Source organism: Pantherophis guttatus, chromosome 4 (assembly GCF_059756535.1).
Source record: "Pantherophis guttatus breed Tessera chromosome 4, ASM5975653v1, whole genome shotgun sequence".
NCBI classification, from domain to species: Eukaryota; Metazoa; Chordata; class Lepidosauria; order Squamata; family Colubridae; genus Pantherophis; species Pantherophis guttatus.
In genome coordinates, this window is record NC_142066.1 from 76996046 (window position 1) to 77022514 (window position 26469).

Below are 26469 nucleotides of genomic sequence, written 5' to 3' on the forward strand. Positions count from 1 at the left end.
CGGCCATGGATCTGACCCAACTAATTCATGGCCCTACGCACACTGGGGGAAACACACTGGACTTGCTTTTTGTCTCTGGACAGTGGTTGAGTGATCTTGAGATAGGGGATGTAGTCATCGAGCCCTTGTCATGGTCGGATCACTCTCTCCTTCGCCTTGACCTTCGTACCGCGACACCCCGCTGCAGGGAGGCGGAACCGATAAGATGGTACCGCCCCAGGCGCCTGATGGAACCCGATAGGTTCCAGACGGAGCTTGGGCCAATTCCTGAGGTTCTGGCTCACGCCTCGACTGGAGACCTAGTGGCCGCCTGGGATAGGGCGGCCGCTGGGGCCCTGGATCGAGTCGTGCCTTTGCGGCCTCTGACCCGGCGCGGATCTCGCCTGGCTCCTTGGTTTACCGAGGAGCTGAGGGAGATGAAGCGCCGGAAAAGACGCCTAGAGAGTAGTTGGAGAGCTAGTCTTTCTGAATCGGACCGGACACTGGTTAGATCCCATATTAGGACTTACCTAGTGGCGATAAAAGCAGCAAAATGTATGCATTTTGCTGCTCTTATTGCGTCATCAGATAATCGCCCGGCCGCCCTGTTTAGGGTGACCCGCTCCCTGCTCCACCAGGAAGCGCGGGAGGACCCCTTGGAGGGAAGAGCCGAGGACTTTGTTCAGTATCTGTATGACAAAATCACTCAGATTCGGGAAGGTCTGGACTCTGACTGGGTAGATCCAGCGAGAGTGATGGAGGCAGGTCTTGAGACTGTTATCTGGGATGAGTTTGATCCTGTGACCCCAGATGACGTGGACAGGATTCTGGGTAGATTGAACGCGACCACATGTTTGTTGGACCCGTGTCCCTCCTGGTTAGTGCTGGCTTCCCGGGAGGTGACGCGAGGCTGGTTCCAGGGGATTATAAATGCTTCATTGGGTGAGGGTGTCTTCCCCGCCGCCCTTAAGGAGGCGGTGGTGAGGCCCCTCCTCAAGAAGCCTTCCCTGGACCCGGCAATATTGGCTAATTATCGTCCAGTCTCCAACCTTCATTTTGTGGCGAAGGTTGTTGAGAGTGTGGTTGCGGGACAGCTTCCCCAGTACCTGGATGAAGCGTCGTATCTGGATCCGTTCCAGTCGGGTTTCAGGCCTGGATACAGCACGGAAACGGCATTGGTCGCGTTGGTTGATGATCTCTGGAGGGCTCGGGACAGGGGCTGCTCCTCTGTCCTGGTCCTGTTAGATCTCTCAGCGGCTTTTGATACCATCGACCATGGTATCATGCTGCACCGGTTGGAAGAGTTGGGGGTGGGAGGCACCGTACTAAGGTGGTTCTCCTCCTTTCTCTCCGACCGGTCGCAGTCTGTGTTGACAGGGGGGCAGAGGTCGACCCCGAGGCCCCTCATATGTGGGGTGCCGCAGGGATCGATCCTCTCGCCCCTTTTGTTCAACATTTATGTAAAGCCGCTGGGCGAGATCATCCGTGGTTTTGGGGTGAAGTACCATCAGTACGCGGATGACACCCAGCTGTACATCTCCACCCCGGACCACCCCAACGATGCCCTTGAAGTGATGTCCCAGTGCCTGGAGGCCGTACGGATCTGGATGGGGAGGAACAGGCTCAGGCTCAACCCATCCAAGACCGAGTGGCTGTGGTTTCCGACGTCCCGATATAGTCAGCTAATGCCATCGCTGACTATTGGGGGCGAATCATTGGCCCCCACGGATAGGGCTCGCAACTTGGGTGTCCTCCTGGATTCACGGCTGTCGTTAGAAGAGCATGTGACGGCCGTGTCCGGGAGGATTTTTCATCAGGTTCGCCTGATCCGCCAGTTGCGTCCCTATCTAGATCGGGACTCCCTACACACAGTCACTCATGCCCTCGTTACTTCTCGTCTGGATTACTGCAACGCTCTCTACATGGGGCTCCCCTTGAGGTGCACTCGGAGGCTCCAACTGGCGCAGAGTGCGGCCGCGCGGGTGGTGATGGGAGCGACATGGAGTTCCCATGTGACACCTCTCCTGCGCGAGCTGCACTGGCTCCCGGTGGTCTTCCGAGTGCGCTTCAAGGTTTTGGTTATCACCTTCAAAGCGCTCCATGGCTTAGGACCTGGTTATTTACGGGACCGCCTGCTACCACCAATAGCCTCCCACCGGCCAGTACGCTCCCATAGAGAGGGGCTCCTCCGGGTGCCGTCGGCCAAACAATGTCGGCTGTCGGCCCCTAGGGGGAGAGCCTTCTCTGTGGGGGCACCTACGATTTGGAACAAGCTCCCCCCGGAGATACGTAGGATCCCGGATCTGTGCACCTTCCGCCGCGCGCTTAAGACCTTTCTATTTTATCAAGCTGGCCTGGCCTAAATCTTCCCCCTTTTTAAATGTGGAAATTTTAAATTTTTAAATTTTAAATTCGTCTTTTTTATAGGGGTATGGGTAAGGCATTTTAAATTGGGGAGCCATTTTAGATTTAATTCTGTTTTAAACGTATTTTAATTGTTTATATTGTATGTTTTTAACTTTGGCTGTTCACCGCCCCGAGTCCTTCGGGAGAGGGGGCGGTATAAAAATCTAATAAATAAATAAAAAAAAAAAAGATACACCCAGTTGAATGCAGAATTCCAGAGAATAGCTAGAAGAGATAAGAATGCCTTCCTAAATGAACAGTGCAATAGAAGAAAACAATAGAATAGGAAGGACCAGAGATGTCTTCAAGAAAATTGGAGATATGAAGGGAACGTTTCATGCAAAAGTGGGCATGATAAAGGACCAAAATGGCAGGGACCTAACAGAGGCAGAAGAGATTAAGAAGAGGTGGCAAAATTACACAGAAGAACTATACAAGAACGAGTTTAACATCCCTGATAAGCACGATGGGGTAGTCACTGACCTCAAGCCAGACATTCTAGAATGTGAAGTCAAACGGGCCTTAGGAAATCTGAACAATAACAAAGCTAGTGGAGGAGACAGTATTCTAGCTGAGCTATTCAAAATCTTAAAAGACAATGCAGTAAAAGTGCTACACTCAATTTGCCAGCAACTTTGGAAAACTCAACAGTGACCACAGGATTGGAAAAGGTCAGTTTACATTCCAATTCCAAAGAAAGGCAAAGAATGTTCAAACTATCACACCATTGCACTCATTTCACATGCTAGTAATGTTATGCTTAAAATCCTACAAGCTAGGCTCCAGCAGTATGTGGATCAAGAACTACCAGAAGTACAGGCAGGATTTGAAGAGGCAGAGGAACTAGAGATCAAATTGCCGACATAAGCTGTATTATGGAGAAAGCTAGGGAGTTCCAGAAAAACATCTACTTCTGCTTCATTGACTATGCTAAAGCCTTTGATTGTGTGGATCACAACAAATTGTGGCAAGTTCTTAAAGAGATGGGAGTACCAGACCATCTTATTTGTCTCTTGAGAAACCTATATGCGGGTCAAGAAGCAACAGTGAGAACTGGACACGGAATCACTGATTGGTTCAAAATTGGGAAAGGAGTCCAGCAAGGCTGTATACTGTCACCCTGCCTATTTAACTTATATGCAGAGCACATCATGAGAAAGACGAATCAAATGATGAATCAAAAGTTGGAATTCAGATTACTGGGAGAAATATCAACAACCTCAGATATGCAGATGATACCACTGCAAGGCGATCAAACTGGTCAGTCCTAGAGGAGATCAACTCTGACTTCTCTTTAGAAGGCCAGGTCCTGAAGATGAAACTCAAATGCTTCTTTCTCTAATGAGAAGGAAAGACTCATTGGAGAAGTGCCTAATGCTGGGAAAGATTGAGGGCAAAAGAAGAAGGAGACAACAGAGAACGAGGTGGCTGGATAGAGTCACTGAAGCAGTAGGCATGAACTTAAATGGACTCCAGAGGATGGTTGAGGACAGGAAGGCCTGGAGGAACGTTGTCCATGGGGTCGCGATGGGTTAGACACGACTTCGCAACTAGCAACAATTGACACTGAGGAAGCCTAAAAGGCCATTAACTTGGTTTAAACAAGGTTCCAAAGAACATGGCATCCATGAAAGAGAAAAATAAAAGAATGAAGGACAGTAGAAGTACTGAGGAACTTAAAAAATAATAGTATGGACTTCCGCTGGCACCGCCAGCACCGCTGCAGCTCCTTTGTGAGCTCCTAACCCCGGGATCTGTAAAACCGCCAAAACAGCGTAAATCAGCCGTTTTGGTGGCTGGAACTTCCCCCTCGGGCAAAGAGAGGGAGGTGAGTGCTCAGGTGTATAGGGTAGAGCCCCCCCAAAACCTCCAGGATTAATCCTGGAGGTGCAGAGGGATAAATCTATAGATAGATAGTTTGTGGGGTTTTTTATTAAGGTTTGTTAAATGTTTTTACCCTGTATTTGTTCTGGGAAGTCCGGGGAGGGGGATGGGGGTTGGGATAGGAGGGGGGAAGGGAGGGGGGGAATAAAAAAATATATATGATTGATTTTTTGTTTAAGTATATATGATGTATGTTGACTATGAAATAAAATTTGTTTTTTAAAAAAAAATAATAGTATGAAAGGATATGAAAAAATGTCAACTAAAGTTTCAAAACATATAATAGAGAATTGAAATGCATAAATATATAATAATTTTAATGAAAGCTTTTTCTGTAATACTTTGATCATATTAATTACTATATATATTAAAATAAAGGTACCTAACAAATTCAAAATACAATCTGAGCTCACCTCAAGTTCATATTTACAATACAATCCTATGCATGTCTACTCAGAAGTAAGTACAATTGTCTTCAATGGGGCTTACTCCTGGGAAAATTTTGTAGAATTGCAGCTTTAAGTTAGTGAGATCCTTGTGCTCGATGCCTTCTGAAGAGAGATTTTATATTAATCTCCAATTTAGTCAGTTTCATTCTCAAGTCTCCTTGTTCAGTGATATCCAGTCAATTTCTTTTCTTCACTAGTAAATCATATACAGCACTAAAGCCACATTCAGCTAAATATGAAGATGGGAATGGTAACAGCAGTTCTCTTGCAAAGTAGGTTAAATTTGAGTATTTAGTTTCTATCTCATCACAAAGCCATGCCATTGCTCCTTTTATATTGAATAAAGTTTTAAGTAACTCATTTTCTATTTCCGAGAGTTCTTCTTGGTACTGCATTGAAACATCAGATAGATCCACCAACAGTGTCTACACTACCCATGTTGGAAAATCAATTTGCTTTAAATCAGAAAATCTTTCTTTCAAATCAGAGGCCAATATTTTCAGATGAACCAAAATGACAATTAAGCAGCATCAGTCACCTCACATTTTTTTAGCCAATGCAACATGTCAAAATTTTTGTAAGAAATATGTTTTTGACATAACTCTATAAATGTAATGAAGCCAAATATTCTTGTGAATACTGACAAACTTTTTTTCTTTCTTGCGCTACTACTCATTTTATGCATAGGGTTTGTGACTAAAAGAAATAAATGTGAGAATTTATGAAATGAGGCAAATTACTAAAAGAAATAACTATTTAAAAAGATGGCGCAGAAAGAGGGAAATTTAAAAAACATTATTAGCTTAATTTATGAATAATAAGATTCTCATGAATGAAAGGGGAGTAGTAACCTATGACCCCCCCTACTCACCTACTCGGTTTGAACCTGCAGCTTAGTGGAGAAATGATTTGGTAGTTCAGTAGGTGGAGATGAATCACACAGGCCTGGCAAGGTGTACGCATGCGTGGCCCAGCCCCAGGTTGCTTTGGGAGAAAAAGTCTTGTAAAACACAGACTAAAAATAACTGTAAAACTAACAATTTCTTACTTAAACTTGGGCCCTGGTTCTGTATCCTCACTACTGGCTTCCCCCAGCATCCATACTCTCTGTCTCCCCACAGAGCAGCTCTCCCTGCAACCAGCAGCAAAGCCCACAGGAAAGAGAGAGACTCTGCCAGTCCCATGATCCTTAATGGGAACACATCTGATTGGCTGGCAGTTGCTCCCTCCTCCCCCCACCTGGAATATTGTTTTCAGACAAGGACCTAGGAAATGCACTTTTTTATTTATTTATTTATTTATATGCCGCCCTTCTCCGGAGACTCAGGGCGGCTCATAATTATTATTGTCTTTAACAAAGACAATAATAGGTAAATAAATCACAGCTGTTTCATAATAAATATATAAGAACAATTAGCGGACTTTCAAAAATTGAGTTAATAGCTCATTTTCAAATTGCCCCCATTAAAAATCAAATTGCCCCCGTGGGCATGGGCCCTACGTTGGGAACCACTGGAGTAGGGTCATCTGTAAATCTTGCTCCAAGTGAGTTTAGAATTCTATCAGATACAGAGAATGCCAAGCTATCTCTTTAGAATCTTAACCCAGCTCATCCTCTTTGCAGGCATGGGCAGGTCAACTATTGTAACTTGTCCAAGCAGTCGTATATTGGCAAAACATTAAATTCTAGCTCCTTTAATAACTGAACATTTTTACTACAAAAACCAGATCTACAATATATCTTAGTAAAGATAGATTTTGTGAGGCAGACCCATAATCAGAGGTGGGCTCCTGCTGGTTCACACCAGTTCAGGTGTACCTTGTTGTTAAGATACTGTGCAGTTCAGCAAATTGGCCAATGCCACCACTGGCTGGCCCCACCCCTCCTGCCTGCCCCATCCTGCCTGCCCCTTACCATCCTGCCCAGCCCACCTCTTACAGCCACTTCTCACTTCATCTGCTTTGGCTTTTCGCTTGCCTTGCTTGCAGCTCACCCTAGGCCTTCGACCATGCAGCACCCACGGCCCGGCTGCTTTCTTATTCCCTTGCCCTCTTTCCTGGCTCCCCAGCTGTTGCAGCTTGCCTAGGCCTTAGCCTAGACTACGTGGCACCCACGGCCCAGCTACTCTCCAGCTTCCTTGCTCCCAACTTAAGCCTTTGCTTCACCGCTCCCTAGTTTTAGGTAAGTTGCTGTTTAATTTGACACCTCACCCCCAAAGCTGTGGCATGCATTCCCCCGGGAAATCTATGCTCGCTGCTTACGCTAGCCAGGCTGAAGCAATTTATCTGGCCTGCAGCCTGCCATGCTCAGCCAAAGGGCCTTGGGGGGGAGGGCCATGGGGGGCAGAGTGGGCATGGGGGGAAGTGTATGTACAGGTGGGCCAAAACAGTTTGGGTAAGGTTCTTACCTGTAAGAAGTCCCATCCAGAAAGTGGAGAGAAGCAGCTAGGCAGCTTGATTGAATCTCTGGCATCCCAGATCTTGCAGCCGCTTCTTCTGGCCCTTGGTGCTGGGTGAGCATCAGTCACTAACGGAGATGCTCCACATGCTCGACCCAGCTGCTTCTCTCCACTTTCTGCTCTTGCTGATGGCCTGCCTGGAGAGCGTCTTGTGCAGCACAATGAAATTTAGCAGCCATGAGCTGCTGCTTTGGGTTCAGAATGAGCCTCGGGCGCTCAGGGAAATGCTCCATGTGCTCTCCAGGTCTGTGCTTCTTTCCACCGCTGATCTTCCTGGGAGAGCATCTTGCACAGCACAATGAAATTTATCACGTGTGAGCCGCCACTTTGGATTCAGAGTCAGACCTGTAAATTCCATCTGGAAAGTGCTGCGGCAGAGAGAAGCAGTCAGATTGAATGCTGCTTCTCCCTGCTGCAGCGCTTTCCAGATGGGACTCACAGGACCCAAAGTGGCAACTCATGCCTACTAAAAGTTGCTGTGCTGCACAAGACACTCCCAGCAAGACCAGCTGCGGAGAGAAGCAGCCGACCCAGAGAGCATGTGGAGCGTCTCCCCAAGCGCCCAAGGCTCGCTATGCTACGCAAGATGCTCTCCCAGCAAAAGCAGCACTGCTCTTGCTGGGAAAGCATATTGCACAGCACAGCAAAATTTAGCAGGCATGAGCCGCCACTTTGGGTGCTGTAAGTCCCCATCCGGAAAGTGCTGTGGCAGAGAGAAGCAGTATTCAACCTGGCTGTTTCTCTCCGCCACAGTGCTTTCCGGATGGGACTTACAGGTCCAACACTGAACCCAAAGTGGCAACTCAGAGCGCAAGACGCTCTCCCAGCAAGATCAGCAGTGGAGAGAAGCAGCAGACCTGGAGAGCACGTGGAGCATCTCCCTGAGCGCGCAAGGCTCACTGTGCTGCACAAGATGCTTTCCCAGCAAGAGCTGCTCTTTCTGCTCCTGTGGCAAGGGCAGCCAAAGTATCCTAATGGCTGTCAGACTCCCAGGGGGAAGGGGTCCAGGCCAGCTATCCTTGTAGGGTGTCTGTGTCCCAGGCTTGGTTGAATCTTGCTCGGTGATGATGATGTGTGACACTTGTGTTCTGAAAGGGTGTTGCTGGGCAATTCCTATTGTGGCTTAATGGCTTTGAAGTTTGATCTGATTTGGATCCTGAGTGATGGCTAATCCTATCACCCTGGAGGCTTGAGCTGAAGGGCTTTTGTTTGTAGATAGGAATAGGATGGCCTAATATTTCTGGGGCTGTTTCTGCTTTCCAAGAGCATGTTTCTCCTTTTCTCATCCAGGGAGGTATAATATTCTGCCTTTTTAATACTTCCTAGAATATTTAATTCTTCTAGGAGATGGGTGGGTGCTAACTTTCTACAGAATAAAATGGTAACGAGAATGTTTGAATACTAGATTTGGTTACATTTGATTGTTTTTTGTGTAAAATATTTTGGAATAGTAGAAAACATTGTGATATAATTGCCTGTTGGAAGAAATTTCCCTGGTTTATTCCCAGCTGGGACAATTAAGGTGATTGCTCTGAATTCTGTCTTCCTGCATTAATGGCTTAATCCTGTTCCTGGGGCTTTGTCTTTCCTATCCTCGGGGTTAGTTCTGCCAGGAAAGAGGAATAGGGAAGTTCCAGGTGTGTATAATGGCTGTACTTAAGTGTTTCCATTGTCAGTTGTTACTTGGGCTTCTCTGAGTTTTCCCAAAGGGGGAAGGGCTGGCTTGAGTCTCTTGGCACTGTTTCCTGGGGTTTCTGGTGCCCACTCAGTCACATGCCCACCCAATCATTCCCACCCAGCTAATCATTAGGGCAGAGAACCAGTTGTTAAAAAATTTGAAACCCACCACTCCCCATAATAGTCAGAAAAGAACAGTTTCAGCATAAATGACAAGATTTGGAATTCTTCACACCATTTTCAAAACCAATTTTACCAGCTCAGGCAGAGATATTTTATATATGAGACTTCCGGTATAACAGCAAATATACCAACCTGTCTGATCCTCTAAATCCTAATAAGCACACTTCAAATCTTAATACAGTTTTTCTCCACAGAAAGGTAAAACAATCTAACTCAGATGACTTCTCAATTCCTTCATTCAGGTCTCAGTCACAACAGTTCAATTCATCGCTGGATTAAGTAATTTACGTGGTAGAATTTAGTTAGCAGCAGAAAAAATTGACCAGGGAAAAAATAAGAAATTAAAATGTTTGTTAATTGGCCTCTCCATCTCCCCTTGGCTGATGACTGAGCATCAGACTTATTGAACTTTCCCATATTGTACTATAGGAGCTGTCAATCAGCTGACCAATTTTTATAAATTGAAAAATCCACCAGATAAACTTTTCAACCTTTACCATCATCTCAAAAATCAAACACCACCCTCATCTACAATCAGACAGTTTTAATCAATTATAGCTTTGTGATAACTTCTACCAAACAATGATAATTGCAACACAAGAATCCATATTCACATTTATCTTCTTCAGTTGTTACAATGTTAAGTGTTGTGGATCAGTGTTTTTTAAACATTTTGGCATCAAGACCACTTTTCATTCTTAAAAATATTTTGATACTTACTCTATAAGAAATTAAAACTAGAAACGTTAAAGTATTTATTTGGCGTCATGGACTCCTTGAAAGGTTATTGGGGATCTCCAGGGATCCCAAAGCACACTTCGAAAACTGTTCTAGTTCTTAACCACAGTGTCCTACACAATTTCTAACATCAATAGTCTTCCTTCCAGTTTTAAAAGTATTTTATATTACTGTTTATGCTAAAACCTACTAGGAAATTGATATAAAATGCCATGGGGACTTTGGGGAAGTACTTTTAGCACAGTGACACTGTACTGTTGAACAATTTTAATAGTGCTAGCTGGCAAGTGTGTTTTCAAAATATGATCCATAATAATATTAAAAATATTGCTAATTTTATAGCAAAATACATTTATATATAGTACTTAGGTTGAAATTGTGTAGAAAAAATAATAAGTTTAAAAGTTAAATAAATTGTATAAATCTTGTACCTGTTCAATAATTTGGTGTATGCAGATTCTATTGCATAGAAATCTAACTTAGTATTATTAAAATGGTTAATGAACTATCAGTCTGACTTTGTTAATTTTAAAATGTGAATTAAGTTCTTAATGAGAAACGCAAATTGTAAGTCTCAGTCTTTTTAGTTTAAAAATATTTACATTAAGTATTGGTTAGGTATATAGAATGACATTTACTATTTTCTGTTCAAGTTTACTAAAAGATATATCATGATGAATTTGTCAACAATTTGGGTTATTCATTTATTATTTTATTTTAGATGCTTGATATATCTGTGATAGTAATTTAAAGAAGGCTTGTGTTCTGCTGATTTAATCTTAATGAAGGAATCAAATATATTGACTGAAAATCTAGAGACTAAGGGTTATTATCCATCTATAGACAGATAACACCTAAAAGGCTTTTCCTCTGGTTCAGATACAAATTTTCAAATGATTTTCAGAATATGTTTTTGAAAATACCATACAACCCATATTTCTCTCCTGAAATCAAATTTATGAATTTCAAAGTTATTGACTGTCTGAAATCAATACTTTGGTTTCTCTTCAGATCAAATAAATATTTTCTATAAAAGCCATGTGTAAGATATGTGTAAAAGATAAAATAAGAGAACATAGAAGGCTAAGGTCTTCAAAAAACTTTCCTATTTACAAGACCTTTTAATTCTTCTAAAGGTGTGCATTGCATGTTATATGAACTTAGTAGACTAAATATAAGATTTAGTCCATAATCTCCTGTCCTATTAAACAAAATTCAGTAACTTTATTCAGTAAAATAGAATGAGTGCCAAGGCTGGGACTTTATTTCTTCTGAATTTAAGATGCTATTAAAAGATATTTCTTTATAAATATTGAAAAAAGCTAATTTGTTATGTATTTTTCCTCAAAAAAAATGAATATTGCAAACAGCAGTTTTCTCCCATTAAGTTAAAATAATGAATCCCAAATCATAAAAGAGATTTAGCATTTTACCTATTAGTAGATAGAAGGAAGGAGGATGGAGTTAATTTATCAATTCTTCCTTGTGTTAATAGTTTCTAACACTAGGCCCCTTGGTTTTCCAAAGTGTCTTAAATATTTTTCAGAGGGCCTCGTGCTTGCAGAAGGGGGGGGGGAATTATCCTATAAATAGGATATTTTTATCTGTAGAGGATGTTCTTAAATTCGAACTTGCATGTTTAATTTTTACATTGCTGTTTAGAATGGGGTCCATTCTTAAAATAATGGAAATGAGCCTTGAAATTTAATTGACCAACTATGTGAAACAGGGATTTTAGTCAGAGAAATGGCTAAAATACAACACTGTAAAATCACAAGTTTTGGCAGGCTGTTTCCTAATGGTTCTAATTATCTATGTGGTTCTAATTATCTATGTGAACTTCCCAAAATATTAATTGAGCTATCACATTTTTCTCTTTCCCTTCTTCATTCCTTTAATTTATTTCCTTATTTTTCAGCTATTCATACCAATTATTCCACACTTTATAATATTTGGTTTCCTCTTTCCCCTGAATTTCTTTAGTTAGTTTATTCAGTTCTGCGCATTCCAAAATCTTTTTAATTATATCCTTATCTGGTGATAATTCTTCTTTCTTCCAGTATTGCGCATATATAATACGTGCTGCTGTCAGTATATGTAGTATGAGATACTGTGTTTCTTTAGTATAATTTTCTATTGACATCCCTAATAGAAACTGCTCAGGTTTTCCCTCTATTGAATTCTGGATTATTTCTTCGATCCAATTTTTAATTTTCTTCCAAAAATTTTTCGCCACCAGGCATGTCCACCATTGATGATAGAATGTTCCATAACTAATCTTACACTTCCAGCATTTCGGAGAATTGCTGGGGAACATTTTCGCTATTCTTGCTGGTGGAAGATGCCATCTGTGAAACATTTTCATCTGGTTTTCCTTGTATGCAGTTGAGATTGTTAATTTCATATTTGTTTTCCACATCTTCTCCCACTTCTCCAACTCTATCGAATAATTAAAATTTTGGGCCCATTTGACCTTTTTCTTCTTACTTACCTCTTCAAAATCTTGGTGCGTCTTGTACACTGGTGCATTTTATAATCTGAAAAATATGGTATGTCATCTAGGATAACTTCCAAGCCCATCCAATATTCAGAATTATAATACCGGGATGTGTTGGAGGGATATACACATTTACCAGTATTAACTCAAATTCTTCATATCCAAATTTAACAGCTAGGAAGTACGGATACTTATATTCATTATATACCTTTCAGTATTTTTCAGAGTATAAAATGCTCCAGATTATGAGATGCACCTACCTTTTTTGATGAGGAAAAAAAGAAAAAGAAATTGCCTCTGCCTCCCAGCAATTTTGCCTCGTTGCAGCAAACAGCAAATAGCCTAATTTACTTTCATTTTCATTTTCAGCATAGCTTGATTAGCACAAGAAAAAAAAATGGTTCCAGCAATTTACCTCCTTGCAGCAAGCAGCAGAGGCCTGCGCAAAACAGCTGAGAGCAAAACAGCTGAGAGTCAGGAGGCCGATCCAAGGGACAATCAATTTGTGCTAATTAGGTTGTGCTGAAGCTGAAACAAGCTGTTTCTTCTTGCTGCTTGCTGCAAGGAGGTAAACTGCTGGGAGGCAGAGGCCAAAGGGTGGGGGCCAGTGGGTGGGTGGGGCTATATTCAGTGTATAAGATGCACCTAAATTTTCACCCCCTTTTAGGGGGGGAAGGTGCATTTTATACTCTTGCTTTACAAGGATGCATAGCCCATCAGAGTGTCTCCCTTTGTTTTTTGGGGGGGGCTGGGGAGGCCCATCCCTGAAAGCCTGGCAGTTGTACTGGTTAGTCCGCTTAGGTTAACCAGGTTTCTTGAAAGGCTATTACATCAAATCTAGGGAGAAAGCTCATTAGTCCACTATCAACCATCCCTTTCCAGCCAGCTAGGTTCCAGGTCAGCATCTGTATGGGGTTCCTGGAGGCAAGGTGGTCTGGCTTGGTTGGTTGGCTAGATGGTAAAAATGCCAGATGTCAACTTGACATTGGAGCTAGGTCGATATCATCTATGCTTCCCATATAAACACAGTTTTTGTGAGGCTCAATATTTCTCCTCGTGGGTTGCAGAATTTATTGTTGCTCCTCTATATCTTGATTGCCAGTGTGCCTCTGCCTTTGCTCCAAGAATGATTTTTTTTCAGATGAGCAGGCACTCCGGCTTAAATCTATGACTGTAGGTTTATGTCCATTTTTGGAGGGACATAGCTAAGGATTCATCTTGTGAGATGTTGCGGGAACTTCTAAGTCAAATGAGGATGGAAGATGGATTATATTCTTACTGTTTGTCGGTTTAGGGGGAACTGTGATGAAGTCCTTTGTCTTTCAGCTGTTTCTCAGAGTCTGGGTCAGTCAGTGCAGTTACCTCACTGTCAGCCTGTGACACTACCTTCTTTTAATATTGAGGTAAAGGCAGATTGTTGGTTAAATATATTGTCACAAGGTTGAGCAATTAGTGGCACCAGGTTAAATAGAGGCTTTGCTGTAGATTGAGTTGTTATCAGAGCCTCTTTTAGATCATCCAATCTTTGAATAACATTAACTTGCTCAGGTTCCAGCAATGCACTGAATAGGTCAATCAGCATTTCTTCTGGCACATCCTCAGCAGTTTCTGCAGCTGTGGGTAACAGTTTGTATATCACTCCTTTGCCTTCTTAGGATCAATTCAGCTGCAGCAGCCTCAGGCTTAGCTGCGTGAGGGCTGTTGCAGCCTGGATTTAAAGCAACAGTTCCCTCTTGGTGACACTATTTCAGGAGTGGGCACACTTTGTCTGATCAAAAGACCCGTATTGGAAATATTGAAAAGGTGCTCAGAAAGGGCTTCATTCTAAAGAACATAGAGGGAATTATGGGCTGCATGAATGATAGAATTCTCATACATTGTCTTTTTGCTGGCAGCCACTCTGTGTGTAGTAGATCTATCTGAGTGAATTCACAGCGGAGCAGCTGGCTCAGGGACAGCCTAACAGCTTCTCTATCACTCCAACACCCTCTATTCACTCAGTTGCCGTAAATTTGCAAGGTAACCTTGTTAGTCTGCAGACTGTAGTTATATTGGTCATCTCTTAGGCCTTTACCTGATTGTTTTCTTTATGAGTGTTTACATTTTTGGAAGGAAGACAAGGGCCTTCTCTAGTTTCATTTTCTGAATTAGCCATCCCGTATCTATCCATGGTTGTCCTCCCAAGTCCTTCTGCAGTATTTGGGTGGCTCCTAACAAACTTTGCAAAAGATTACTTCAGGCAGTCAACCTTATTTATGACAGTTGATAAAAGCTCATAGATTGAGTTTACAGGTTGAGCTGTAAGCAAACATTGTCTAGAGAGGAAATCTGTCACATTTTCCCCCTTAAATTTATTACATCTCCCTCCTGTGCAAGGAAGGCTGCTGCGGAGTTCCAAGGAGGGGAACCATTCTCTGAGAGAAGGAAAGTTCTACATGCTGTTTGCTTTCAAGTTCGGGTTGTAAATCTTACTCCAATGAATCATATAAATTAATCTGATAAGGTGACTGCAGATAAGTTACTTACTGGAACAGACTATCTGTTTACGGTACAATCTTCCATTTTCTGTTGCTTCAATGGCTTGGATGAACTCTGTTACAGAATGCTGTCTCTTTCTCCTTTTCCATTCTTAAAAATCCTGGCTTGTAGTATTGTTAAAATGTATCTAAAACAAATGGTAGCCACACTACATGTGCTTTTGTAAAAGTCTGGTATAGATTAAAAATATAAAATATTTACAGTATATATATATATATATTACAAAAAGAAAAACCTAATTTACTTTTGGAAGAGTTCTTTACAGCCATTGCTGCCTGTCCTCTTATCATAGCTCCATCCCCCTGAAGAGGACGGAAATTTGCATTTGACATACCAATCTCTGCTGAGGACCAGAAGAATTATTAAAAGTGTTTGTTTGCCTTCACAGAACCTGCAGGGAAACTGTCTCTAAGCAGGGATCTAGTAAATCCTAGAATTCCCCCCTCCCCCACTCGGAAAAGCAATAAAGCCCCAGGTGAGGATCTTTACCAGCAGAATTATTCAAAAAAATTTCCAATTGGTGGAGCCCAGCATTGGCAGGTCTTTCCACCATCAATAACTGCTTTGTCTTGAACCATCTAATTGCCAAATATGCCTATAAGAGGAGACCCCCGTTTGCTGCTTTTATAGACCTTACAGCAGCATTTGATATGGTACGGAGAAGTACTATGGAGTAAACTGACATCTCTTAGATCCTAGACTGCTGGCTTTGATTAAAACCCTTTACACAGGTACCTGTTTGAAGGTGCGGTATGGGGTTAATGGGGCTCTGACTAATAGGATTTACACAAATAAAGGGGTAAGGCAAGGGTGTATCCTGGCCCCATTACTATTTAGTTTATATATCAGTGACTTGCCAGGGTTAATGAAGGATCCTATGGTACACCTGCCAAGGATCCTAAATACTTACTGTAACAGCTTGCTTTATGTGGATGATATGATTTGATTATCATATTCACTAGTAGGACTAAATTGGCTATTAAGAAGATTCAGCTCTTATTGCCAGGATAACTCCCTAGCCATTAGTAAATCTAAATTGAAAATAATATTTAGAAATCATCATCAGAGACATAGGTGGCAATTAGACAGTGAACCAATTGAACAGGTTAATAACACCTTTATATATTTAGGCGTAACCTTTTCCAAGACTGGGTCTTGAGCTTGCCATCATCAAATGCCCATTTGAATTTACTGGTTAAAGAACCATAGTTACCCAGGGTCCCTAGACCCATTAATTAAAGTATACAAAGCTAAGATTACCCCTATGCTCTTGTATGGAGCAGAGGTTTGAGGTCTATATTCTACTACAGCCCCAGAACAAACAGTCCCAGCATTTGAGACTTATTCTGGATGTAGAATAAGAACATCTGCTGCATCAGTTAGAGCTGAATTGGGAATTCATACAATTCATGCACTATCCAAAATTAGAGCATATAACTACTGGTGCAAAGTCAATGAAATGGAGATTGATAAGACTCCCCAAGTTATGTCTACTAGAACAAATAAAATTACAATCACAAATCTCCTGGATCACCAAACTAACAAATTTTGTAAGAAGCTGTGGCCTTCCTGTCTCTTGCGTAACAGGAGAACAATTTAAAAAAAGAGCTGCCCAAAGAATTAAGGATATAGAAGCACAAAATGATATAGCTATCCTTAGTAAGGTGGGCAACTAGAAATGGCCGAGCAATTACATACTTTTCAAGTAGACAGCTATTTGAAGTTACAACTGCCAAAACATCTTAGGGAGATATTTACGGGAACGAGATTCAAACAGCTTGACACAATGGTCAGATATGGGAGATTCCATTCTATACCCTACAATGAACATCTCTGCATTTGTGGAGCGGCAGAGGTAGACCTGGCTCACATCCTATTTGACTGTTGCTTGTATAAGGGGGTGAGAGATACCTTGGTCCATATACCAAACCCATTGGAATCCCCATATCAAAACAACTTAATTTGTGTGGCCAGAACCTGAAAATAACATTTAACACTGTACAGTACTTAAACAAAATGGTTCGATTGAGATCTGCATACATGGGACTGATTCCAATTTAGCTGTAAGCATGACACCGAAATATAATTTTATGTCATTTTATTCTATTGTATATATTTATGTATTAAATTATATTGTATCTTATCCTATAATTATTGTATTTTACCCTACTCTTATTTTAAATTGTTTGTATAAGATTGTATTGGTGATATGTGTTTGTACCTTGTGCTTTGATATGCCTATAGGCTAATCAAAGCTATCATTTTAAATTATTCCATTTTCATTTTAAATCATATTCTATTCCAATTTCATTTTAAATTGTTTTTTATCCAATTCCATTTTAAATTGTCTTTATCAGATTTTAGTAATAATTTGTGTCTGGAACTTTGCACTTTGATATGGCCCAAGGGCTAATCAATAAAGTATATGAACATGGATATTTTAAAACATTTTGTCTTGAACACTGAAAATAACTTTATTAGATAAAGACCTTTAGGACCATTCATTGTACCTTTTACTTTACATTCAGATTTTGAAATACTAAACTAGGAAGCCAAGTGATCTTATCAGTAAAAGTAAAAACCATGGCTTTCCCTGAATAAAAATAGTGTATTTGTTGATTCAACCTATTTATTTCATAAGTAGACAGATAGGGATCTGACATTGTTTCCAACAGAGCTATAATAGGGCACTAAAGAATGGAAGTAGTCTATGTAATGCTTTGTCAGAGAAACTGGCCTTAATTAAGTTTGATATATTTTAAGAAATGTACATGAAATATATGTTAGAACTTGTGAATTTCCTGTTAGCACTGCAATATCATATATGACCAATAGTGTATAAATAAAAACAAAGAAAAACTTTTTGTCTGGTCGGGAACGTATGACATGTTTTCTTAACACAGTCCTTGTAATATATAAGACTCATGTGAGAATTAATAAACAATCAAAAGGATCACTAGGAATTTAATCCAAAATCTGAATATCAAACAAATTTTTATCAAAAAGATATTGAAGTTGATGTTTACTTTTACTAAACAAGGTTATTCAGAAACACCCATTCCAGACCACTGTTCTTTTATCTGAAATATCAACATTAACAGCTAAAATTACAAAATATTTTATTCCAGTTTAGCTGTTTTTATTTTCAATCAGGAGTTCTCTATTGAGGATGACCATAGTTGTATTTACAGGAAAGTTCACATGTATTTGACACTCTACAAATGCAGTACTCACTCATTTAAAAAAAAAAAAAGAAGCAGTGATTTGTTGAATTGCTTCTAATAAACTCAGCTGAGAGTACATGTAAATTATATGTAATTATATTTTTAGAAAATAGCCACTGGTACATGTATGCATTAGCTTGCCAATTGCCAATATTTTTTTCAATATTGTCATTTAAAAACATTTCAGTACAGAGAAATCATAGCCAGTGGCTTGTCTACAGGGAGGGGCTTCTCTTCTTCTCAAGAAACAAATATATAATCCCAGAAAGCCTCTCCAGAAGCCAGAATTGATTTTTGGGGACCTTGTTTTCCCTCCTTTGCAATTGAAGATACAATGAATTAAAAACCTATTCAAATTAAATGAATAGACTAGTAGAATAATATAATACAGAACTGATTGGCACCATCCTAATTTCTATAAATTTAAATTGTTTAAATTTCAGTTGCATTAATTGTTTATGTAACGAAAGTTACATTCTACAGCAGCTACATTTAAAATGAGCAAAGTACTTATTAGAAGATAGTGACAAAATGCTATCTGTTTTTAATAAAGACTGTTTTGAATAAAACAGGACACTAATGTTTATTTGGTAGTTAAAGGGTACAGAAAATTGAAGGAAACCTATCTTTTTCATTATTATGCATACATTCTCATGTAATTTCATTTAATTAAATATGGGAATGGTTATAATTTTGGAAAAAAAGAAGATAAATATTTCACCTAATAGGATATGAAAACTCCTAAGACACTATTCTGTCCCATTTGTCCTTAAATTAGCATCGGTATCATGTAAATATTAATACTTTGTACCAAAATACAAATTACCTTCAAACAGCCTTATGAATTTAATGAAATGTTCTTCAGACCTTAAGATTACATCATTAAGGCACTTACCATTCAAGTAAAACAGATACTTATACAAATGTTGGGAAGATGGATTGGATATTTTACTAGACAAACAATTGTGAAAGTAAATCAAATTAATGTCAAAGTATGTATAAATAGTATCAAGGGTGACTGTATTTTATTGTCTGAAATGAGCACAAACACTTTCCATAGATAACACTGAAAGCAGTGCGAAGACTGATAGTGACTTATTGACTAAAGGTAGTTTTGTAAAAAGAAATACCAAATAAATCAGTGCCCTGTTTTGGTTTTGTAAAATTTTTTACATAAAAGTTGGTCCAAACTTACAAAAAAAGCACAAAGTGTGTGCATAGTTCAGATCTTAGTAGTGTGCCTTAAAAAGCTGATGTTTCTAAATTTAGCATTGACTTAGAACTGCCAAAATATAAAATTTATAGCTAGAATTTGAAAGATGTACAATTATCTGGATTTTCAGAACAGCATGAATTGCGAGCAATTTTCTATTGTATGCAAGACCCTTTTCTGAATAAAAATAAAGCTGCTGAATTAACATTATTCAAGTCTGTTGGATTGCTGTTTGAAATCACAGTTAAAAAGTTTTTCCAGGATACAAATGACGTGCCTGAAGGCCAAGGGGAAGGGGGAAAGAACAGAAGCTTAGTATGGCAATCCTCTGCCTCGACCTCTGATAGTGGATGTACTAATTTGTCCCCTGTATCCTTGTGAATATCCAGGTCCTTGAGCAGGAGAAGTCCAAGTTTCTCCATGAATGTGGCTGGCACTGGCAGGAGGTTCTTGTAAATTACTTCCATAGCTATAGTTCTGCATCTTTGAAGACAAAGAATGAGAATGAGTACTTTCAGACCCAGACCTTCCAACTGAATCGCCACTGTTTTCCAGTACTGTGATGGGACCATGGCTATATTCAAATCTATGATCCTTATCACCACTAAATAGCATGGAACCACTGTTGAGATAAATGTCTCCATAATGAGTTACTGAGCTATGAAATGGTTCTGAAAAGGCAGGAGTTGGAAGGGCACTATTTGAATGAGATGAAGCAATATTATAGTTCTCCAAGTATTGAACATCTGAATTTCCAACAAAATTTGCCCTTTCTAGTGTTCCAGATGATATATTTCCTATTCCATCACTACCACTATAGTGGGCACAAGAGAATGTAGTAGATACAAAACTATCTTTATAGTCTGGACCTGTTACAAAGGAGTCTCTTGACTGGAACTTCACATTAGATGTTGCTGGTTTCTCAGATGTTTGAGCTTGGTGATGAGCCAGCAGCTCTAAAAGAGCTGCTTTTACTCCAGCATGAGGATCCATCCCTGAAGAGCTACTAATTGAAGGTAAGTATTGATTTGCTGTCCGATAATCAAGGTCTTCGTCAGTAACTGGTGGTGGTTCAGGGGGCTCGGGGGGTCGTTGATCTGGTGGCAAGATACGAGGACGTTCTTCTGGGGTTTGAGGTTTCATTTCAGGGGGTCTCACCAAGTCATCTTGTCCTAAATTAATTTTGAAATAGTTTAGGATTAAATATGGAACTAGAAATATATTTTAGGTTTAAATACACAGTTAATGATATAGAATATTTATTAAGTATTAAAGGTTGGATCGAGCAAAGTCTTGTTTGAACGAAATTACTTCCAGAAATATGCTTCTCTGTCCAAATGTGCATCTGCTGTCCAAAATAATATTCTAACAAAAATTCATTTGGCCCCATCCTGACCTTTGTTTTAAAAAGTCTTTCCTCTGGTCTTAAGACAAAGTGAATATTGTATGACTGTGTTTAGAGTTGGGAGAGGGGAAGGGGACTAGGATTATTTTCCAGATCCCTGTTGTTCTTTGGTTGCATTTTTTAATTGTTTTAATATTGCACTCTGCCCAGTCTCAATGGAATCTGGTAGCCTTATAAATTTAAAAATAAATAATACATAGGAAATACTTTGCCAAATTTCTCCAAATTCCTTTATTTGAAGTCCTTTTTGCCCTATCTCACATTCTTCTTGAGACTCTAGATTTCCCATGAAAAGACACATGGGATTTGAGGGGAGGAATCAGCAAAACTGATGTGTATGGATACTGTCCTGCTCAATTTCCTCTAGAGCCAATTCAGAATATCAACACAGAAATCCACTGATTCTGTATTCATAGTATCTGGAAAATATATTTGTATGCTGCTACAAATAACTACAACTAAAAGGAAAATATAAATGTTAATAAAGGAATTCTATAAATTCCTAATGTATTCTTTATTTGGTATCACAGGAGTTTTTGAAAAATAACTTAATCTTTATTACAGAATATAATACTTTAACATGCCATTTAAGAGTCATCAGCAACTGAAGCAGCCTATAAACCTAAGAAAATCACCCAAGAAATAATTTCTAATCCAAGTGTTTGAGAGAAACAATAGTAAGCCTGACATTCTCAAGCATATAAATTATCCATCTGTCTAAATATAATTTTCCCAACATTAAAATTCATACCTGCACATGTGTATAATGATTTAATAAGATGGGGATAAACAGATGCCGGAGATTCTGTATTTTCCCAATTGCCAGATGCTGGTGTACTTGGTTCTGGAGGCTGTCTTGACTGTAATGACATGTCATTTCCTGATCCATTTTCCTTTTCTTCTAGGAAATTTTCTTTTTGCTTCAATTGTTGAGCCTTTAATAACTGAGATAACAAAACTGTAAATGCACTCTGCACAGCTGCTCGGGTAACTTCTGGGTCAACTTTAGATTGGATCAATGGAGTGGCTTGCACAGAAAACTGTGGTGTTGCTGTTTGTTTTAAAGGCTCTTGGTCTGGTGAGGGAGGCAGTGGTGGCTTCGGTGGTGGTGGTGGCGGCGGCGGCGGTTGCTGCTGCTGCTGTTGTTGTTCAGACTGTTTTTCAGCCATATCCAAAATGCCAGCTGGAAGATTTATTTTATTCAGTTGTTGCTCAGTCTCAGGATTCATTTTAATGTTCAGCACTTGAGCAAATTGTGCCATATTAATACTAGTTTTAGACTGGAGCAGGTTTAGGAGAATTGCCACTTCATTTTGATTTAGTGGCTGACCACTGCCTGCTTTCACTGAAAGTAGCAAGAAAAACAGAAAGGAGGCACTTAGTATGCTCATATTTGAAGTCTCAAGCAAAATTCAATTGACTATGACCCACTTCAATGACTACTTAAACAGTGGTTAGACATGAAGAACATTCTTGACTTTTCCTCAGTATGGCAGAATGAACATTTTGCTTTTATTTTAGAGGCAGAATTTCACATACAGATAATCTTTTGTTTTTCAAGTTAAGATTGGAAAATAAAGTTTATTTTAAAATGACAACCACTTCTACTGTCTTCCGCTTCACTTGAAAGTTCTATATATAGATATATATTTTTTGCAATCAATTAAAATACAAATAAAGGGATTTTGTATATCTATCAGGTAGACTATATTTATATTTTCCAGCATTCATAGGAAATAAGGTAAACTATTTGTTTTTTTAATTTTATCCATTTATTAAATTTATATAAGTTTTCCCTTTAAGGTTAAATAATTTGAAGAAGTATAGTGAATTTTGTTACCATAAATCCGTAATGGCGAACCTGTGGCACGTATGCCAGATGTGGCACACAGAGCCCTCTCTGTGGGCATGCGCACCACCGCCAGCTGCTCTTTTGGTTTCTGGTGCAAGCGCTGGAGTGCCAGAAAATAGCCTGAAAACGGTCCTCCCCCCAAAAAAAGCCCAAAAAGCAGGCCTTTTTTGGGGCCATTTTCAGGCCATTTTTGACCCGAAAAATGGTCTGAAAAACAGCCTGAAACAGCCTGAAAAATGGCCTGAGAACAGCCCAAAAAACAGACATACGTGCACTGGCCAGCTGGTCTTCCGAGTTTCTGGTGCTCTAGCGCACGCGAAGACCAGCTGGCTGGCGCACATGCGCATGCCAGAAACCCAAAGACCAGCTGGCCAGTGCATGCATGTGCACCGGACAACTGGTCTTTGAGTTTCCAGCACTCTAGCACACGCACATGCACACATGTTCCAGTTTGGGCACTCGGTGCCAAAAAGGTTCGCCATCACTGCTATAAATTGATAGTCTACAAAGATTCCCAAAGATTCTATTTACAAAGTGTAAATAGAACTATTTATTACTTCCCATAACAGGAAAAAAGCAGAGATGGCTAAATTGACTGTTGTAATTAAAGAAAAGAACAATCTAACTTTGTTTCCGTTTAGAAACCGCTTCTGGATTGTGTGCTTGAGATAAAAAAAATTAAACTTTAATTTAGGATTTTATTGATTAGATGGGTTTGTTGTTCTAGAAATAGCTAATATATATTACTGTCTAAAAGTAACAAGTCGAGGCTGTAATGTTACTATTTTCTATTGTGCTAAAAAACATTGGAAGTCAATGCTTTTCTTGCTTTTTTTCTTTTACCCTACACTTTTCTCCTCTTCTCTTTTAAATCTCCTAGTTTCTCATTATTTTCATTTTCCTTTATATTTTATATTATGATAAACTAATAAAAAATTGAAATAAAAATTGAAATAGCTACCCTGTTTCCCTGAAAATAAGACACCCCCTGATAATAAGCCCAATTGGGCTTTTGAGCGCATGGCAATAAGGCCAAGGTTTCAGGGTTCAAAAAAATGTAAGACAGAGTCTTATTTTCAGGGAAACATGGTATTCCAAGACAGAATTATTTCTGGGCTATTTTTTTAATTATTAAATGGTTATTTTGAGCATATTTTGAATCTGAAATCTTATGTGCAACCCTAAGAAATAGATGTTACTATTCTTTATTATTGGGATTCCTCTCTAAGAATGGAAAATACAGCAACATGCCTAAAATAATCTATTTTGATAATATCTCAGGAACAGCAATTAACGAATTCTTTTCCAGCATCACAACTATTGAGGAAAAAAAAATAAAACAATTTCTCTAATTTCAAAAGTCAAGGTATACTATTTGCAGGGAAACTTATGCAAAGAAAAGCCAGATTTTGATTTTACTTGGCATATGTATTCCAGGCACAAATATTCTAGGATGGGAGATAATGGGGGAAATGCAAAATCAACAGTATCCACTAAAAAAATATAAAGGGAAGGAAAGCAGTAGAAAGGTCCAGGAAAGAAGGGAGTACTGATAGCGTTATACCAACAAAGAAGCATAAATAAATGTAAATTAATTGAATTGCCATATTTTTCAGAGTATAAGATGCACCAGAATATAAGACACATCTATCTTTTTTGGTGAAGAAAACGAGAAAAAGAAATCTCCCTCTGCCTCTGAGCAATTTTGCCTCATTACACAAACAGCCTGCTTTACTTTCATTTTCGTTTTCAGCATAGCTCGATTAGCACAAGAAAAAAAAATCTGCTCCAGCAATTTATGTCTTTGCAGCAAGCAGCAGAGCCCTGCGCAAAACAGCTGACAGCAAATCAGCTGAGAGTTGGGAGGCCGATCTAATCAACTTGTGCTAATTAGCCTGTGCTGAAGCTGAAAGGAGCTGTTTTTTCTTGCTATTTGCTTGTAAGGAAGTAACTGCTGCGAGGCAGAGGCCAAAGTGGGTGGGCGGGGCTACATTCGGTGTATAAGACTAAATTTTCACCCCCTTTTGGGGGGGGGGAAGATGTGTCTTATACTCCAAAAAATATGGTAATAACTAGTGTTTAATATTACTTGCCTCTAAAATAAAGTTAGCCTCTTAAACATTAATTTCCATTTATCAAGCAATCAAACACACTGTCACACACTCTCCTTCCTTTTACTATAAAGTAGCAAGAGTAGTTAATTGCAATGGTAAAGGAAATCTAACGTAAAACCCAACTGGAGAAATAAAATAAAATGGATACGTAATTGACAGGAAAAAAAGAAGAAAAAAAGTCCAGTTAGGATTCTTATATAAAAAATATCACATTAATCAGACAAAACTTTTATAGTATATACTAATTAGTCTTCTACTTCCAAGTTTTGAAAGCCTGATCTTTGGATTCTTTTGTATTTTATCTAATTTATTTCTTTTCCAGTGTTTCTTTTGATCTAAATGACCTCTCCTAAAAAAAATAATGTCCATCCTAAGTTACAGGTTCAATTTATGACCATAAGGGAGCCTGGAATTTACATCACAAAACATAATGGTCATAAGTTGAGGCACTCATGTGATCGACCATTTTAAAAACTTTTTTTGCAACTGTTGTTAAGTGAGTCAATGAATTCTTATGAGTATTTTTCCCAGAAACTGACTGAAAAGGCCAGTTTCTTCCAAAACTGGCAAAAATTGCATCATACGACCACAAAACATTGCAACTGGCCATAAAGGCTAAACCAGTTACCAAGCACCCAAAATGTGAGCATGTAACTGTAGTGGAATGCTGCCATCAGAATGTCATAAACATCTTTTGGAGGATCCATTGTAACTTCAAATGGTCACTAAGTGAGCAGTTATTAAATGAGGACTATCTTATATTTGATAAAGAAAAATAAAAACATTACCAAGTGCTATATTAGAGTTGCTCTGCATCTTCAGTTGTGAAGAGGTCTGTAAACCCTGGGGCGTGTTGGCTCTGCTATCATCCATCCCCAAAGATAAATCCTTTCTTGGAACTTTAGCTGCATCATCAGTCATGCCCATTTGCTTTTGCCTTCTACGTTTCTTACTCCACAGTTCATGGCAATCTTGCCATAAAGGAAGACTATCAAGAAAGAAATTACAGTTATTCAGTACACAATAATCACCACAAGGAACTTGAGTGACAAAATTTAAATAGGAGGCCATAAAAAAGTTAAAAGCCAGTAGTTAACTATTATGAAAGAGAGGCATATCAACATATCAGCCAGCTGACAGACCAAGCCAGAATTTGATAAAAATTGTAAGGTTGTTATTGTTTGTTGGAGCTTTTGCACAGAACCTAGCACTAGATACTATGGAAACTGACATCCTTGGGGTACGTCTGCTATTGTTATTAAGGAGCTCTTGATAGACTATAAAAACTTGGTATGTAGGCTTTTTAGGTTATGCTTTTAATTCTGTATGCTTTTAGTTAATAATAAAGCTTAAAAAATCTCGTACTTTCTGGAGTGTTTATTGTCTCTGGATCATAAAGAACTAACTACCTGGGCACCTGATCACTGTTCTGAGACTTTTCTACTAACTACCTGTTACTTTCAGGAAATCAGGAAAAGGAATTCCACTAAATGATTTGTACATATTATCTCATCTTTTTTTTTTAACCATGCAAAATAGGCACTCAATCACTGTCACTAAGTTGCTCAAAGCAAATGGGAGAAACTTGAGCACATCCTTGAAGATCAGAGAAAAAGAAGAGTGCTTGAGTATAAGTGAGACTCATAAAACTAGACTAGTTGTATAAGATGAAGGAAACTAATTCCACTCCCCTAAAACCAAATTTGGAGACAAGTGGAGCCGATCTTGAGTCCATCATTTTCAGTTAAATAAAAATATGTGGGCAAAAACAAAAAGATTGCTACTTGTCAGTTAATAAGTAAACTTATTGCTGTTTTTAAATCCTTTGTTACCGAGATGTTAAAGTTCAGA

General features: G+C 39.3%; 1 protein-coding gene across 2 annotated transcripts in view; it reads right to left on the reverse strand.

Annotated features, from left to right (window-relative positions):
* Positions 1 to 17749: 17749 nt before the first annotated feature.
* Positions 17750 to 26469, reverse strand: part of CDK13 (cyclin dependent kinase 13) — a 70628-nt gene continuing 61908 nt past the window's right edge. For both annotated transcript variants that reach the window (XM_034415092.3, XM_034415021.3), the window contains exons 12-14: positions 25407 to 25606; positions 21404 to 21997; positions 17750 to 20419 (exon numbers count right to left, since the gene is read on the reverse strand). In XM_034415092.3, the coding sequence (XP_034270983.2) occupies positions 19560 to 20419; positions 21404 to 21997; positions 25407 to 25606 (1654 nt within the window). In that variant the 3' untranslated portion in view covers positions 17750 to 19559. The remainder of the gene's footprint in view (positions 20420 to 21403; positions 21998 to 25406; positions 25607 to 26469) is intronic.